Below are 16102 nucleotides of genomic sequence, written 5' to 3'. Positions count from 1 at the left end.
GAGTGAGTTGTATGCATTTCTGTTGTATAGACTTCTGTTCCAAGTCAATTGTAAAATGTTGAACAAATCAAATGGGGGATTACATTGAATGAATATTTAGAATACCAGAATTGCATTCGACTATGAGTAATAGAAACCTGAGAAGCAGTGGTTTAAATAAATAGGAATTTATTTTTCTCTCACAGAATGAGAATTCCAGAAGTAGGCAGTGCAGGGCTGATAGGGCAGTTCCAGTTCATCAATCTAGTGTGATCCACATTCTCACATTCATAAGATAGCTACTGTTACTCCGGGTGTCACGTTGTGCTCTTGGAAACAGAAGGGAAGATGGGTCAAATGAAAACAATGCCCAGCAGTTGAGTCGGTATGGTTTTTATTTTCATCCTGTTACTAAGGAGCAAGTAAGAATAGATATTGGATAGGCACCTAGAAGTCTCTGCCACAGGTGTCTGTGAATGCACGAAAATGGCAATTGTTGAAAGTGCCAACTGTAACATGGCAGGAACAAGTTCAGAGAAAAATTCAGAAACTCCTGAGCTCTGTTCATGAGCTCCCAAAGGCTGGCAGGTAACACTGATTGACAATAATCCCACTAATCTAGCATATATGACAAGCCTACCTAATAGACAGTGAAAGACATTGCCACTGGAAACATGGACTCCAATCCATGAGGCTGCCACCCTCTACTCCAAGGATGGAACCAATGAAAGGCAACATAGGAATATGTTAGGTAGTATTTGAGTGAACATGCATAGTTTTGTCAGTTTGCATGTTGTGCTTTTTAGGAGATATACATTTAAATGAAAATATTAAGTCAATTAAATTTATATCAACTCTCTCCTCCATCTTCAAGTAAATCTTTCATGCTTAACAAGCTGGTGCCACTAGTCAACTAAGCCCAATGAAATGAATTTTTTAGATAACTGAGGCATTATTTTAAGTAAAAATTAATTTAAAAATTAACTAGCAATAGTATAAATAATACCAAATCTTATTGCTTGTTTCATCAACACATATTGAATAATTTAATATAATGGAACGTTGTTTTCTTTTGAACTGACACATAATTGTACATATCAATGGGGTACAGTGTGATGTTTTGATACATGTAAATATTGTGTAAAAGTCAAATCAAGGTATTTAGCATATCCATCACCTCATGGATTTAGCATTTCTTTGTGGTGAGAACATTCAAAATCCTTTCTTCTAGTTATTTTGTGATACACAATATTGTTAGCCAGAATCACTGTGTAACAGAATGCCAGAACTTACTTCTCCTATATAACTATAATTTTGTACCCACTGACTGATCTCTCCCCATCTCACTCTCCCCTTTTTCCTCCCCAGCCTCTGCAGCTGTGAGATCAACTTCCTTAAGTTGCACCTGAGTGAGATCATGCACTATTTGTCTTTCTGTGCCTGGCTTATTTCACTTAGCATAATGTTTTCTGGGTTCATCCATGTTGCTGCAAATGACAGGATTTCCTTCTTTCTTTATAGCTGAATAGTATCCCATTGTTTATAAATAACACATTCTCTCTCTCTCTCTCTGCTCTATTTCTTTCTTCCCTCAGGCTATCGTAGTGAAAATGCCATATTTTCTTTATTCCTTCATTCCTTGATGATATTTATGAAAAATGCTCAACATCAGTAATCATCAGAGAAATGCAAATCAGACCACAATGAAATATAACTTCAACCCAACTAGAATTGGCTACTAGCAAAAAGAAAAAACAACAAATGGTGGCATGCAGGTGAAGGGGAACTCTTATACACTGTTGATGGAAATGCAAATTAGTACAGCCATTATGGAAAACAGTGTGGAGGTTCCTCAAAAAATTCAAAATACAACTACCATATGATCTAGCAATCTCACTACTGGATACATATTCAAAGGAAATGAAATCAGCATGTCAAAGAGACATGTGTACTCTCATGTTTATTGCAGCACTATATGCAACAGCCAAGACACGGAATCAACCTAAGTGTAATAAAATGTTTTTGACTGGCTGCTACTTGTGCAGAAAACAACCTTCCCTACCATTACCCACCCCTTCATCATTTGTCCCCCGCATACTCCTTCCCCTTCCCTCTCCCCACATGACTGCTATATCAGGAAGGAAAATTTTGATGGGAGTGCGAAGATATTCCTATTTCATGGAGAATAGGTTAGAACCAGCAGGTATTCAGGCACTTTTGTTATACTTGCATTTAAAAAAAAGAAAACTTAAGAGAATTGAAATGTATTTAGCCTGTAGACAATGTAAATGTAAAATGCTGTGGGAACTCTGAACCAGTGATGGTGAGTATGTAAATTGCTAATCTGGCTCTAGAAAATGGTTTGGCAGAATCTGTGAAAACTGAACATAGGCATGTTTATGGACTATACCATGGCCATCAACTTAGTGACACAGCTTTATCCACAGCCCTACCCCAATGCTAGGACCCAGTTCAGCCTTCCTTCCTCTGTGATAGCTCAGGCCTCCCTCTTGCAGTGTTCTCTCCATCAGCTGATCATAGGTGGCCTCACCTTAGCCCATCAGAGGCAGGTTCACTGCTGTGAACCTCATTAAGAAAGATTAGGAGACAGGCAGCTGCCTCTCAGTAAGCTCCCTGAACACTGTGTAAACTTTCCCACCCCTTCTCCAGAAACTTTCAAACTCTGTATCATTTAGGATGATGACTTCACCATCACTATCTAGTACTCTAAAGCCCAACACAAACTGGCTTGTACAATAAAGATGAATCACTGGATCGTGTAACAGCAAAGACCAATGTGGGCTTCCGGCACAGTTCTATCAGAATTCCAGTTCAGTTTCTCTGAGATCTCTTAATTCCGCATTCTGCTAAGTTGGCTTTGTCCTCAGGCAGAAGTCCCTCATGGTCTTAAAATGTCTGCCAGCATCAACTGGGCTAAGTGCTTCCTTCTCAGATGATGAGAAGAGAGCAGGCAGAGGCTTATCTGGATAGAAATGCAGATAACCACTGGATAAAAGCACGGAACTTAATTCTGATGGGACTTTCTGGCCACATGCCCACCTCCCGAACCAAACATTTTGGCAGCAAGATTCCAGCTGCCTGCAGTGCTGAAACCTCAAGCCCCAGTCAAGCAAACCAAAATCAAAACTAAAACAATACCTGTTGGACTCCCCCCAGAATAATAAGTGTCTTACTATGTCTACATTACTCAAAAGGATCCACTCAAATGGCTCATCTCAAAATAAAGCAGGTATGCTCCAAAGTGATTTCACATCCTCATGATGTCTCTGAAATAGCAACGGTTGGCAACTTAAAGTTTCCTTCCTATAACTTAAAGCTCTACCTTATTGCTGCACCAGCAATAACACCCACCCCCTTCTCCAAAAAATCTAAGAACATTTGGTTAGATGACCACATGCCATAGCATTTGTAGCACTGGATTCAGAGATAATAATGGTAATACCTCATCTTTGATTAGCATTTTATAGTTTCCAGTGTGTTTTCACATGCAGCATTTCATTTCATCCCCAGAAGCTGGGTAGGATCTGTACTGTTATACCCAGTGTGTAGGTAAGGCAGTCTCAGAGAGATTGAGTGACTTCCCCAAGGTTAATGATCTGTAAGTCAAAAAAAAGAGTTGGCATTAGGATCTAGGTCTTTTCAACACTGAACTTTTGTGAAGACCTTTCCTCTGATCAGTCTTTTGGATCAGGGTACATAATAAGGAAGATAAGAGGCAAATTTGATTGTGGTTCATAAGAATAAGAGACTGAGTATAGGGATTATCTGAAGAGAGGATTCCTCTGCTGCAGGACTTTGGTGCACAGGAGAGAGAAGACAGAAAAGATCTCTCAACTTTTGCTTCTGCCCTTTTTTAGTTTTCTTTCCCAATTTCCTTTTTCCTGTTTCTTTCTTGAATTCTCTTCTCTGGTGCAACTTTCTCAAACACAATACCAAACACTCTCCATGCTAGGCCCCATGCAAGAATCAATCCTGAAAAGTCACCATATTTTCAGGGGGTCGGGGACAGGCAGGGAAAGGTAGCAGGGGAGGGACGCTGGATTGGGAAGGGGAGAGTGAGAATGGTAATGGCGAATGAGAGAGAAAGAAATTGGAATCATGAGTTGACTCTAACCCTGAAGACTGTAATCTAAAATGTTTGTTTACTATATACATTTTTAAAGAGAATATCTTGCAAGCAATATGACTTTGAGCTGCAGACACAGGAGAGGGAATACTCAAAGACTGGGCAGCCCAAACCTACCAACTGAAGAGTTTTGTTAATTATTTTATAGATGAAGACTGGTCAGGTGCTATATAACATTACCTTTTACGTCACTCACTTTAGATAAATTTGGAGTATTTATACAGTCAGCTTGTTGAAATTTTTTTTTTTTTTTTTTTTTTTTTTTTTTTTTTTGAGACGGAGTCTCACTCTGTCGCCCAGGCTGGAGTGCAGTGGCTGGATCTCAGCTCACTGCAAGTTCCGCCTCCTGGGTTTACGCCATTCTCCTGCCTCAGCCTCCCGAGTAGCTGGGACTACAGACGCCCGCCACCTCGCCCGGCTAGTTTTTTTTGTATTTTTTAGTAGAGACGGGGTTTCACCTTGTTAGCCAGGATGGTCTCGATCTCCTGACCTCGTGATCCGCTCGTCTCGGCCTCCCAAAGTGCTGGGATTACAGGCTTGAGCCACCGCGCCCGGCCGAAAATTTTCTTATGACTTTGATTTGCACTGGGTAATACAGAAAGATGCTGAAAACCAGGAAATGTTACAATCAGGAAGACAGTCCTTATCAACTATTTTTTCCCTCTGATATGACCGTTTACCTGGGCAGCTCAGACATTATCTTCAAGATCTGTTTAAGGTGCAAAGGACCCTTCTTGAATTGTTTACAACAAGAATTAGATTACATCTAATCTCACAGTGATGAGAAATAATTAATCTGGATATTCCTGGGCTGTTGTGGCAATAAGAGTAATCTAATTTGGGCACTGTGGCATGGAAAGAAAAATAGAGATTGCAAACTGGAAGGCTCATGGGCCAACTGTGGGCTGCAGGTGGAATGTGTTTGCTTTCCAGTGTTTTAAAAGAACAGTTCTGTCCAGGTCACCATTGCCCCACCATTCACACAATACAAAGGTGCATTCACCCACCTCTTCCCTCATTGCATCCTCTGTCTGATCCTAAGGTTTCTGAGTTTGAGGCCTTATAAATAAGAAAAGTCATTACATATACAAGGCAATACAGAGAAGAAAGAATCATTTATCTTGGCAAACACATAATGGGATGAAAATTACAGAAAGGCAAATTGAGTTATAAAACCCAGGGGGAAAGTCATTTCCTAGAGAAATGACTGGAATCTGGGTCCATTTTCTGAAAGGCAAAAGTAGCCTCCACATTGGTCCAGATCTGGAAAAGAAGGGATTGAGCTGCAGAGCCCTTTGAGATGATGTTTAATGGGACTGTTTGTTCTGTGACTCTGGGAACTAAAATTGCAACAGAAGATATAATTATGCCAAACAATTGGCTGAAAGACAACATGAGTTAAGTCCTTACAAAACAGGAGCAAAGACAAAGAGCATGACGAAAGCAAAAGGGTCACCTTTCCTCATGATAGGTGATGCCTGTGTTCCCTGTTCCACCTCGAAATCACCAGCAGGAAGGCACAGAGTGGAGGTTGTCAGGAACAGGGTGAAGGGCAACACAAGGGTATCTTTTAAAAGTCTGACATCTCTATAAAGTTTAGTTTTAAAATAAGGCATTTAAGACCAGAAACAAGCTTGGTAACAGCAATGAGAGGACCTCCCAATAGAGAAGGAGAGGGCAAAAGACAAGCCAAGAGCTTCAGTTCCTGCTGGAGGCCTCATGACATCTCCATCATCAAATCCCCATCCTGATTCTCAGTATCCTCACCTAAAGCATTTGGCAAACTAGGATGCTTTTGCCCCTCTAGCCCAGTGTCTATGATTTATGTGAGCATGGGCCTGCCCCCAGATTCAAGGGGAGAGAACAAAAGTGTTCTATAATCCACAAATTCAAGTATGGATAGAATGTTAAGTGCCAGGACTCTGGAGTCAGACAGAGCTGAGTTCAAATCCTAGTTCCAGCACTTATTAGCTTTAAGGACCTCAGCAAGTTACCTCATTTCCTAGGGTCTTGTTTTTTCTCATCCATAGTTTGGGCATAGCATTTGTCTACCTCATAGGATTTAAAAACTACTCTGTGTTAAGGCATCAAGTCCAACAGTAGGCACTCAATGAATGTAGTAATAGTTATTTAAAATAATCATTATAGTAAATTTGAACATCTGTGAAAGGGAAAGATAGCCTAGTCAGTCTACAAAAGGAGAGCTAGTGTCAGATCTCATGTCATGACTGAACGGCTCCCTGCTTATCTCTGTCCAGTTGAATGGTTTTGCGTCAGCAGAGACTAGGAAACCAGCATCATCAAAATAAATGAGACAAGCAGTTTGTAAGTGCCTGTTATTGGCACAGCACAGTCATTGCACTAGACCTTAGAAAGAGTTCTCGTCAAAAGTGGATCCATAATCATGGGAAGGAATGACTTGTAATCTATCCAAGCTAAGAGACTGAAGACTCTTTCCTTGATGCTACATAAGAGAAGAACAGTAACAAATTGTTAGAAATAACTTTAACATTGAAAACTGAAATCTCAGCACACTGCCTTATCACAGTGCTGAACTACACTTCCATACAACTTTTATTGAGCAGTGCAGGCCTAAAGATAGTTTCTCTTTGGGAGGCTGAGGTGGGCAGATCATGAAATCAGGAGATCGAGACCATCCTGGCTAACACCGTGAAACCCCGTCTCTACTAAAAATACAAAAAATTAGGGAGGTGTGATGGCACACGCCTGTAGGCTGAGGCAGAAGAATTGCTTGAACCCAGGAGGCGGAGGTTGCGGTGAGCTGAGCTTGTGCCACTGCACTCCAGTCTGGGCAACAGAGTGAGACTCCGGGGAAAAAAAAAAAAAGTTTCTTTTCTCAAGGAGGCTACCATCAAGTGCAGAGGCCTCCAAGGAGGAATGCATTTACCCCAGGATGTGGGCCAGGCAATACTCTGTGGTATAGTATGAAGATACCAGGCCTTCTATTCCTACATTTAAAAAAGCGTTTATTTCATAATATACATACTACATTTGGTTTTTGGTTTAGAGATAGAATCTCACTCTGTAGCCCAGGCTGGAGTGCAGTGGTGTGATCATAGCTCAGTGTAACTTTGAACTTCTGGGTTCAAGTTATTCCCCCCTTGCCTCAGCCTCCTGAATAGCCAGGATTACAGGGGTATACCACCATACCCAGCTAATTTTTTAATTTTTTGCAGACATAAGGTCTTGCTATATTGACCAGGCTAGTCTCAAACCCCTGGCTTCAAATGTCCTCCCAACTCAGCCTCCCAAAGTGTTGGGATTACAGGCGTGAGTCACTGTGTCCAGCCTATAATATACATACTATATGTGAAAAGTAGCACCTGTATATAATTTATAAATAAATATAAATATTAATGAGATCAAGGTTCAAGTGGATTCTTGAACAAAAGGTTTGAGAACTACTGGTACACAGGAGATGGAAGACCAGTAAGCCAGCAGTCAGAATCTGATGCAGAGGGAATTTGGCCAGAACACAGATGATAGGCATCCAGCTCAGCAGAGAAGGAAGAGGAGGCAGTTACAGGGAAGGCTCTTCCTGGAGGAGATTATATGCTGAGTTGCTGCAGTATATTTGGGGGAGGGAATGGGGAAGAGGGAAAAAGAATGTTCCAGGCAGGCTACACAAGATTTGCAAAGAAAGGCAAGGTGGCTTTTGTGTGAACAAGTGAGTGCATTTTAAAAACTAAAATGGGAGCATGCAGTGGCTCACGCCTGTAATCCCAGCACTTTGGGAGGCCAAGGCGGGTGGATCGCTTGAGCCCAGAATTTGAGACTGGCCTGGGCAAATGGCGAAACTCCATCTCTACAAAAAATACAAAAAATTTGCTGGGCATGGTGGCATGCACCTGTAATCCCAGCTACTCAGGAGGCCAAAGTGGGAGGATTGCTTGAATCCAGGAAGTTGAGGTTGCAGTGAGCCATGATCGTGCCACTGTACTCCAGCCTGGGCAACAGAGTAAGATCTTATCTCAAAAAAAAAAAAAAAAAAAAAAAAAAAAAAAAAAAAAAAGAAAAAGAAGAAAGAAAACAAAAATGATTTGGTACATCTTGAACTGTCAGTACATGTGGGAAAACTGTAGGAGGTAAGGCTGGGATCAAATTTTTCTGCAGAGATCAATTTTGGTCATTGAAAAGCAGGAAGCTTATTCTGGTAGTGAAAGTTACCACTAAGACATTCTAGCACGGGAGATGAGATCATGGAGTAGTATTCCCAATTTGATCTTCTAGTCCAATCTCCACTGATACTTGTCTGAGTCCTAGAGGAAACGGACTGCAATAGTGCGAGCTGGTAAAATCTCAAAAAGCTACAACAAAAAAGGTGCTAGTAGCCTTTGAGGTTATAGAAATCCTCAAGACTGTGCATTGCTGTGTGAGAATCAGTGACGCCTAAAAACACATCTTTGGGCAAAAAAGGCTGCACAGTCTTTTACAAGCATTAGTGGCCTTAGTGCCTCCAATACAGTCAACAGCAACTGAAGTTATCATCTGAGTGAGCCAAAGCTGGAAAGAAGGGAAATAATAGATACTAGAGCAGCCAAGAGGGGAGTACATGGAGTCCAACCAAGCCACCCCTAGCAGACCCTTAGAATAGATTGAGGAGGACTTTGCAAAGCACCTAGTGCTCTCTCGTGTGAGGAGATACTGGGCTTGTCTTATTCAAATTGTATCCCTTATATCTTGCACGGTGGAACAGGACTGCAAGGCTGCACAGATCCCAGGGTCACTGTTCATGCAGTTGCCTATATAAATAGAGCCTTCTGGAGTTGTGTAACAGGAGCCTTGCATAGATGTTCAATCAAGATAGGTTAAAGGCAAAAATGAAATAGCAATTGCTTAGCTGCTTTTGTTAACATTATTCTAAATCTCAGGTTGGGCTGGCGTGAGCAGCAGTGGCTCCCATCAGATTTGGGTTTGGAGTTATCATCTGGGTAGCAGTGTAGCACATAACGTAAGGGAATGGATCCAAGACGCTCAATTAGAACTGCAGTGATTGGTGGGGTGTTTTACTGCTTTAGTTCTGGAAAAGTCCTGAAAGGAACTGGAAATAAATGCCATAACTATGTATACAATCAGTAGGCAGGAGCAGCCAGGTGGAGAACTAGGGGCTAACACTCATGAGGTCACTGGTGGCAACTAATGAAAATACCCCCATTACTCATTCTAAGGCTAGCTCTTAATCCTAGGCAAAATGAGACTGGGGTACAAAATGAAAATTAATCAGCAGAGAGCAGATAAAGCTGATTCATTTCTGAGCTGGAATAAAATCACTACAGAGAACTTGGTTGCATAAATATCAAACAATAAAACCTGGAATAGACATCATCCTCCTTAGAAGAAGATGGAGCCTAAAGAAGGCATGCCATTGAGCCCAAGGTTGCTTCCACTAAGGTGGAAGTGGCAGCCTTAGTATTTAAGAGCCGGGGAACATCAGACATTGTTAAATGTCCACAGACTTGCATGAGCTGAAGAAGACCGAGGTTCATGATCTGCTCATTCCACACAGTGGTGACAATAGAAGAAATATCTAGTAAACCTGAAAAGCACCTCAAGAGGGACCTGGAAAACAATCTAAAAAGCCAGAGAAAGCTAGAGTTGAAGGCAGTATAGAGTTAGATTCAAGATAGAATCTGATGTTCATATAGATCCTCTTGCATCGTTAACAGATGTCCACACAGGACACAGGAAGTGCACGGTTTTGATTATTGGTGTATGCCAAAATAAACCAGTTCCTGCACGTGGAGGACAGACAGCTGTATGAAGCAGGATCCTCAGTGTCTTCAGTTGGCTCCATCAGACCAGTGGATTCACACCTTCTGGCAGCTGCCCCATCTCGAGGGCACTGGACATGCTGGATTTGGAGAGACTGTTATGGGATCACAAACCATTTGTAATGCTAGGTACCACACTGTGGGGCCACTGCACATCCATACTTTGTGCCTACACATTGGGAGGCACTAGGCTTTGGGGAGAGACAGATGTTTTCAAGGAAGGCTCTTAAACCCAGAGAATGTTTCTTGTCTACAGCCACTGTCATATCAATCTGACTTCTCAGTTCCCTCACTGTCCCACTCCTTTCAAATATTTTTACTTCCCAAATCAGACAGATAAATGTTTTTTGCAAGTACAGAGGTATGCCAGTCATCACCTTCTCTCTCGGATGCAATAAGTTGAATTGTTTGTTTTATATATTTTTGTAGCTTAGATGTTGACTATCTACAGGGATATCCTTGAAACAAACACTTTAAAAATGTAAGTACAGAAAGGTAAGCATGCTATTAGCAATTTTTAAAAAACTTTGCATGTGGTTACTATCTATATATTTGTCCTTCTATTGTCTATCAATGCCTTCTAAATGCACCACGAGTACAGAGAAAAAACTGTCTGTGTGCACCTGGGAGAACTTGCTTGATGCCCCTGGCCTCAGTTTACCACATTTCCAAAACCAGTGGTTCTGACAGCCAGAGCATCTTCCAGATCTAAGAGATCATAATCACGTATCTTATACAAAGGCCAGAAATGCCTAGAGTATACAGATTTTTAAAAAGTAGTATAAGCAGAATGACACACAAACAAAGCTTCAGTCATATATGAAGAAGTAGTAGGGTGGATTTTTTTCAGGGAAAATGAACTGATTCCTTATAAAATAGTAATAATTATCCAAAGTAGAGAAAATAATTTTGTCTTAAAAATAAAAATCTTGATTTACTTCGGAAGTTATTTTAGCTCAGTTCATTTTTTAAAAAATATATATTTTTTCAATTTGGTCTAGCAAGGTTTTATTTTAGGAATAGTGAAACTGACAGGAGGTAGTAGAAAGCCATGCATTAGTGAAACCCAGGCCCCTTACTTCCTTCATCTTTCACCTGCACATTTCTGGCACTTTCCATCACGGAACTCTGTTGCCCGAACCACCTCTCCACACTCTTGGGAGTTAATAACTCCACGTAGACAATTTTTCCTCCGGAGGACAGAATTGCTACTTCTTCAAAGCTTTTGGGGCTCCCAGATGCTGCACAGTGGGGGTGCCTAACACTCATCTCTAAGGGTGGCTGTTTTGGCACCATTTTTGGCTGAAGTTTTTGTATTGCATTTCCATGTCATTCGGTGTGGTGTGTGCCTGCCAGATATTCTGCCTGCTCTCAGTTGAAGGCCTTCCCTGATTGAGCAGCTGAATGTACTGCACAGCTGCCAAAATTCTAATTCAAGATCTAGAATTCTAACTCCTGCTCTTTAGACCCTTGTCTGGCCTTGGCCTCAATCCCCTGCCAACTGGGTCCCTGGCTCATTATCAGGCCCACCAGGGCCCTGCCCCCTCCCTCATTGGGACCACGAAACCATTCTTGGCACCAAACTGAACTTCAAGACACAGCTGCCCCAGCCCCACCCAAGCCAAATCTCATCTCAGCAAAAGTTTGTCACCTTGTGAGCTGCAAGACAGAAGAGATGAGAAGAGAAAATGACACCGGTGATGGTCAGATCATAAAACTTCCTGTAGCAATAGACATATTACATGTACCTTTACTCTAAGAACTTGCATGAAAAGCAAACAATCCCATTATTAGAAATAACACTAGACAGGGATGCATAGAGTTTATGAAGGGAGGAATACTATTTCTCCATTCATCTGCACCAGAGGGTAAGTGAAATTTGCCATAAAGAAAAAGGCTAAATTCAGTATGCATATTAATATTAATAAAAAATGTACTGTTGGGTCATAAACTGCTGATAATGTGTAGTATTTCTTAGGCACCTGAAAAGTGCTACTGGCAAATAGACACTTCACAGCAGAAATATGACTGCAACTGGAGGAGGGGGTGGGGACAAGAAAGTAATTGATTCTCAGCAAAATGCTGGTTTTCAGGGAAGTTACTAAATTCAACTTAAGTGGTTACCTGGTCAACATTATGGTTTAAATGCTCACAGGATGAAATCGTTTCCTTTGTTAAGTAAGAGTCACTATTTCCCTTGCCGTTGTTTCCATTCCTTCTAGCCTTAACCAATGCACCGTCCTTTCCGCCGTGGGTGACCTGAGGATGGGTTAATTATCACACCTGAGATGGTGGAGTGGGTGCAGTGGGGTGCTGTAATTTCGGGTGATTAAATTATTTTAGTTTTTGTTTTCCTAGAAGGAGCAGGGAGTATAAAAAACGTGGTACATATGTAAAACACAGGCAAATGCACTTGACAACCAAGCACTCTATTTTGAAATTTAAATAAAGCTAAGATTTTCTTCTGGCCTAGAGGGAAGCTTCATTAAAATCAATTAGTTAGTACAAACCTCCGGAGAATGCAGACTTTTTCTAAAGAAGGTTTAAAGAAGAAGGTGCACACAATTACCTTTCCCGGGTCCCTTGTGAATGTGTCACACCTAGACAGGTGGCTGAGTAAAAAAAAATGTCCCCGAGAGGGGCCAGGGTAACTCGCTGAGTTCTCCTCGTAGGGAGGTAGGTGTAATTAATCCATGTGGGTGCATTCAGAACGTCATATACATAACCAAGGAGGCTCCAAACAGATGGCACGGATGGCAAGCTGTAAAGGGCAGGCCTAGCGAGATAAAAGTTGGTGGCAGGGCTCGCAGGTGAGGCCTGGGTCCGGGCGCTGAGGTTGGGGCCGCACAGCTGTAGCAGCGCGCCCTGGTCCCTCCTCCCAGCTGCGGCGGCCTCCCCCCCCGCCCCCGCCCCCGCCCCCGCCCTCCCCGCGCAGCTCCCGACGCCGCCGCCGCAGCCGCCGCCTCCCCTCTGCCTCCGGTGGCTCCTCGCTCTCCTTCCATCTCTCTCGCCCCTCTCCCTCCGTCCCGTCCTCGCCGCTCCCCTCACCCCGCCTCTCTCCCCTCCCCCAGCCCTCCTCTCCTCACCCCACCCGGCCTCCCTCCCTCCCTCGCCCGCCCGGCGCTCGCAGAGCCGACACCAGGGGGGCTCTCGATGTAGCACCATGACAGGCATCGCCGCCGCCTCCTTCTTCTCCAATACCTGCCGATTCGGGGGCTGCGGACTCCACTTCCCCACCCTGGCCGACCTCATCGAGCACATCGAGGACAACCACATCGGTAAATGGCCCGGGGGTGGGCGGAGGTGCCAGGCGCGCGGAAACTCCTGCCTGGGCGGGGAGCCCCGGAATGGCCAGGGGTGGCCCGCAGTGAGGGAGGCAGCGGGCCGGGGAGGGCGCGTGCGAGCCCCGAGGTGGGGGTGGCGGGATGCGGGGGCGCGAGGTGCCGGGGGGGCGGGGAGCGGTCTGGGGTGGGGGAGGGGGCGGGCGCCCCGAGGTGCCGCGGGCGGGCGGGCGGGCGGGCGGCTGGGGGACTCAGGGGCGTGCACGCGGGCTGCGAAGTGGTGGGAGCGGGGAGCGCCGCGGCGGGGCGGCGGGGGGTGCGGCGGTGGGGCCGAGCGCCGGGGCGCGGGGCGGAGGGCGCGGCGGGCGGCGGGCGCTGGGCGCTGGGCAGGGGCGCGGAGTTAGTTAGCCCGGGTGGTCGGAGCAGCCCGAGGCGCTGAGGGCAGCGGAGGGCGGGCGCTGCACGCCGCCGGGCGCTTCCGCCCCGGCTCGAGCTGTCAGGGCTCGGCGGCGGCTGCAGCCGCGGGGAGGTGGAGCGGGGGGGCGGGGGTGGCTCCACCGCGGCAGCCATTCCGCTTCCTCCTCCCGCCGCCGCTGCCGCCGCCACTGCGTCCTGTCAGCGCCGGTTGCTAGGTGTGGTGCATCGGGAGGGGGCCGGGGCCGGCGGCCGCGGGCGGGGGCCCGGGCGCTTGCCCTCTCCCTGGGAGGCGGCCGAGCGACCCGGGCGGGGCCGGGGACGCGGGCCCGGGGGCTCTGGGTGCCCTCCCGTGCCCCGGCCTGGCGCAGACGCCCGGCGCTGCGGGCTGAGGTCTTGGGTGCGCCCGCGGGCCGCGCCCAGCGCCCCGGGGTCGACGCGCCCTGGAGGCCCTTGCAGCGGCGTCCGCTGGAGAGCCACCCCCAGGGCCCATGGCCGGGCATTTAAATGCATCCCGGCTCTGCGATTTGCCTTTCTAAAGGTGCTAGGCCCGAGGTGCGCTGGCTGCGCCCTGGGATCGGCGGCGGCCTGCGCAGTGCCCCAGTCCCGGGGGATGCCGGGGAGAGGGCGCCCCGCGGGGTGGCTACTTTCCCTTCACTCCTGGACCCCTGGACCTTTTAACAAGTCCTCTGATTTGCAAAAGTCCTTGCACACATTTTCACACTTCTATTCGGAACCCCTGCTAAGGGAGGTGGGCCGGGTGCATCTGGCTCAGGCGGTCCAACCACCTGCGGAAGGTGTGGTCGACGCCAGGGAATTGTCCTGCGTGGGCTGGAAGGTGAAGGGTCCGAGCGATGTCCCAATGGGACTGTCTAATCCAGAGAACCTGTAAATTGCCCCCAGGAAGTCCAAATGAATGCCATGGATTCAGCCATGTGGATGCAGCTCACGTTTCTACAAAGTTGAGAGAATAAATCACGACTGCTGTGTATTTATGCAGGAATAAAATGAGGCAGAACCCTATGTTCCTTTGCTTAGTATAGTGCTGTCTCTGCACACAGTGGGTGCTTAATAAGTGTTGAATGCCTGTTTAGAATGTGATTTGATGGGTCATCCGGAATAGGAGATAATTATGGGAAACGTCTACAAAATGTCTTTCAGAAGAAAATTCTGTTGAGTAATTGTCCAGGTTTTGAAACTTTTCAAGTTTTCAGGTTTCCTTGTAATAGCTTCTTCCATTTCCTCTGCTAAAGATGTGACAGAAGAGCTGGGCAAGTTTTGGTAGTCTTAAAAGCAGTTTAATGGAGCAACAAATTTGCTGATTCATATCATGATTGAATAATCATGACTGAAAGTGCTTGAAAGTATTAAATCAGATTTTTCATGATGGCTAGTTTAAAATAAAGCGAAAACACTGGTACTGTGAAGTTCTGGTAGAAATGTTACTAATTTAAGTTCTTCCCCATACTCCCAATAATAAGTAAAAAATAAGAAATATAAATAATGCTATAAATTCATATGTATAAGTAATATAAATAAATAATATCTCTTGACTTAGGGAAGGCTGTCATTGCATATCCCATTCATTCTTGCTAACAGTTATTTCAGAATAAACTATAATTTATGTAAGCTGAGTAATAATTTTACCCCATTGCCTGCCGACTTAGACAAGCTGGTTAAAAGACAGTATAAATTATATTTATTAAAATGTGTTAAAGACAGTTATCTTTCTTGAGGAGTTTGTATGAGATGGTTTAAAACTTGGTGAGTCATGAGGTTTTTTTAAGTGTAGAAATTGTCTTAATATTTTGCACACATTTTTTAAGAAGGTTAAGAGTTTGATACATTTTCTAAAACTCAACTTTGAAGTAATGCTACCTCATTCCCAGAAGGCTAGTGTTATCCTTTTAATAGTGAAAATATGGAAAAATTAAGTTTACAGCAATAGCAGTGACCTAGGCGAACTGTGTCACAGGGCTAACATAGTTGAAAATAGTTTGAACCAGCAAACTTTATGAAAAGCAAATGTTAAAATGAACGAACACTTGCAATTCCCAGGATGAAGAGGCTCAAACTATTATACACCTCTGCTGGGGAGAGGCCCTTTACTATCAAAGGTAGCTCTATATGCAGAAAGAAGTAAGAATTGATCTTAAGGAAGAATAAAAATATCCCAGTTAGTAGATAGTGTCATAATAATACACTTTTGATGAAGAGACATGGGTGAAAATATAAAGCATTTAGTGAAAGTTCTAGACTGGTGTTGTTATGTGGTATTTATCATTTGTAATTCAATCTATAAGAGTTTGGAGACTGTTGTTTTTAATGATTGACTTACTGATTTCATGTCTGTTGGTGAGTAGTTACATTAAAAAGATTCATGAAAAGAATAAGAGATGTGTTATTTTGCTTTTAATTTGTTCAGCAGTCTTGTTATTTAGCAACCGTGAGTATTAGAGATATGCTTAGGCGAGCTTTCCATTTTGGGG

At 44.4% G+C, this 16102-nt stretch overlaps 1 protein-coding gene and 1 long non-coding RNA gene across 3 annotated transcripts in view; one reads left to right on the top strand and one right to left on the bottom strand.

The window, feature by feature from the left end:
- Nucleotides 1–202: 202 nt before the first annotated feature.
- On the bottom strand, nucleotides 203–12794 carry LOC117072049. Of its 2 annotated transcripts, none has more exons than XR_004432694.1 (3): nucleotides 12043–12794; nucleotides 3443–3596; nucleotides 203–308 (listed from the first exon to the last, which is right to left on the bottom strand). It is a non-coding gene; the product is annotated as an uncharacterized LOC117072049 (long non-coding RNA). The 2 variants fall into 2 exon arrangements; XR_004432693.1 differs by lacking the exon at nucleotides 12043–12794 and adding an exon at nucleotides 4323–4367.
- A 55-nt stretch (nucleotides 12795–12849) lies between these two features.
- JAZF1 (JAZF zinc finger 1) overlaps nucleotides 12850–16102 on the top strand; it is a 359494-nt gene continuing 356241 nt past the window's right edge. Inside the window, exon 1 of the mRNA XM_033191913.1 lies at nucleotides 12850–13196. Within this exon, the coding sequence (XP_033047804.1) occupies nucleotides 13082–13196 (115 nt within the window). The 5' untranslated portion in view covers nucleotides 12850–13081. The remainder of the gene's footprint in view (nucleotides 13197–16102) is intronic.

This window comes from Trachypithecus francoisi, unplaced genomic scaffold (genome assembly GCF_009764315.1).
Source record: "Trachypithecus francoisi isolate TF-2019V2 unplaced genomic scaffold, Tfra_2.0 Lachesis_group4, whole genome shotgun sequence".
NCBI lineage: Eukaryota > Metazoa > Chordata > Mammalia > Primates > Cercopithecidae > Trachypithecus > Trachypithecus francoisi.
This window is presented reverse-complemented; position numbering and strand designations above follow the sequence as displayed.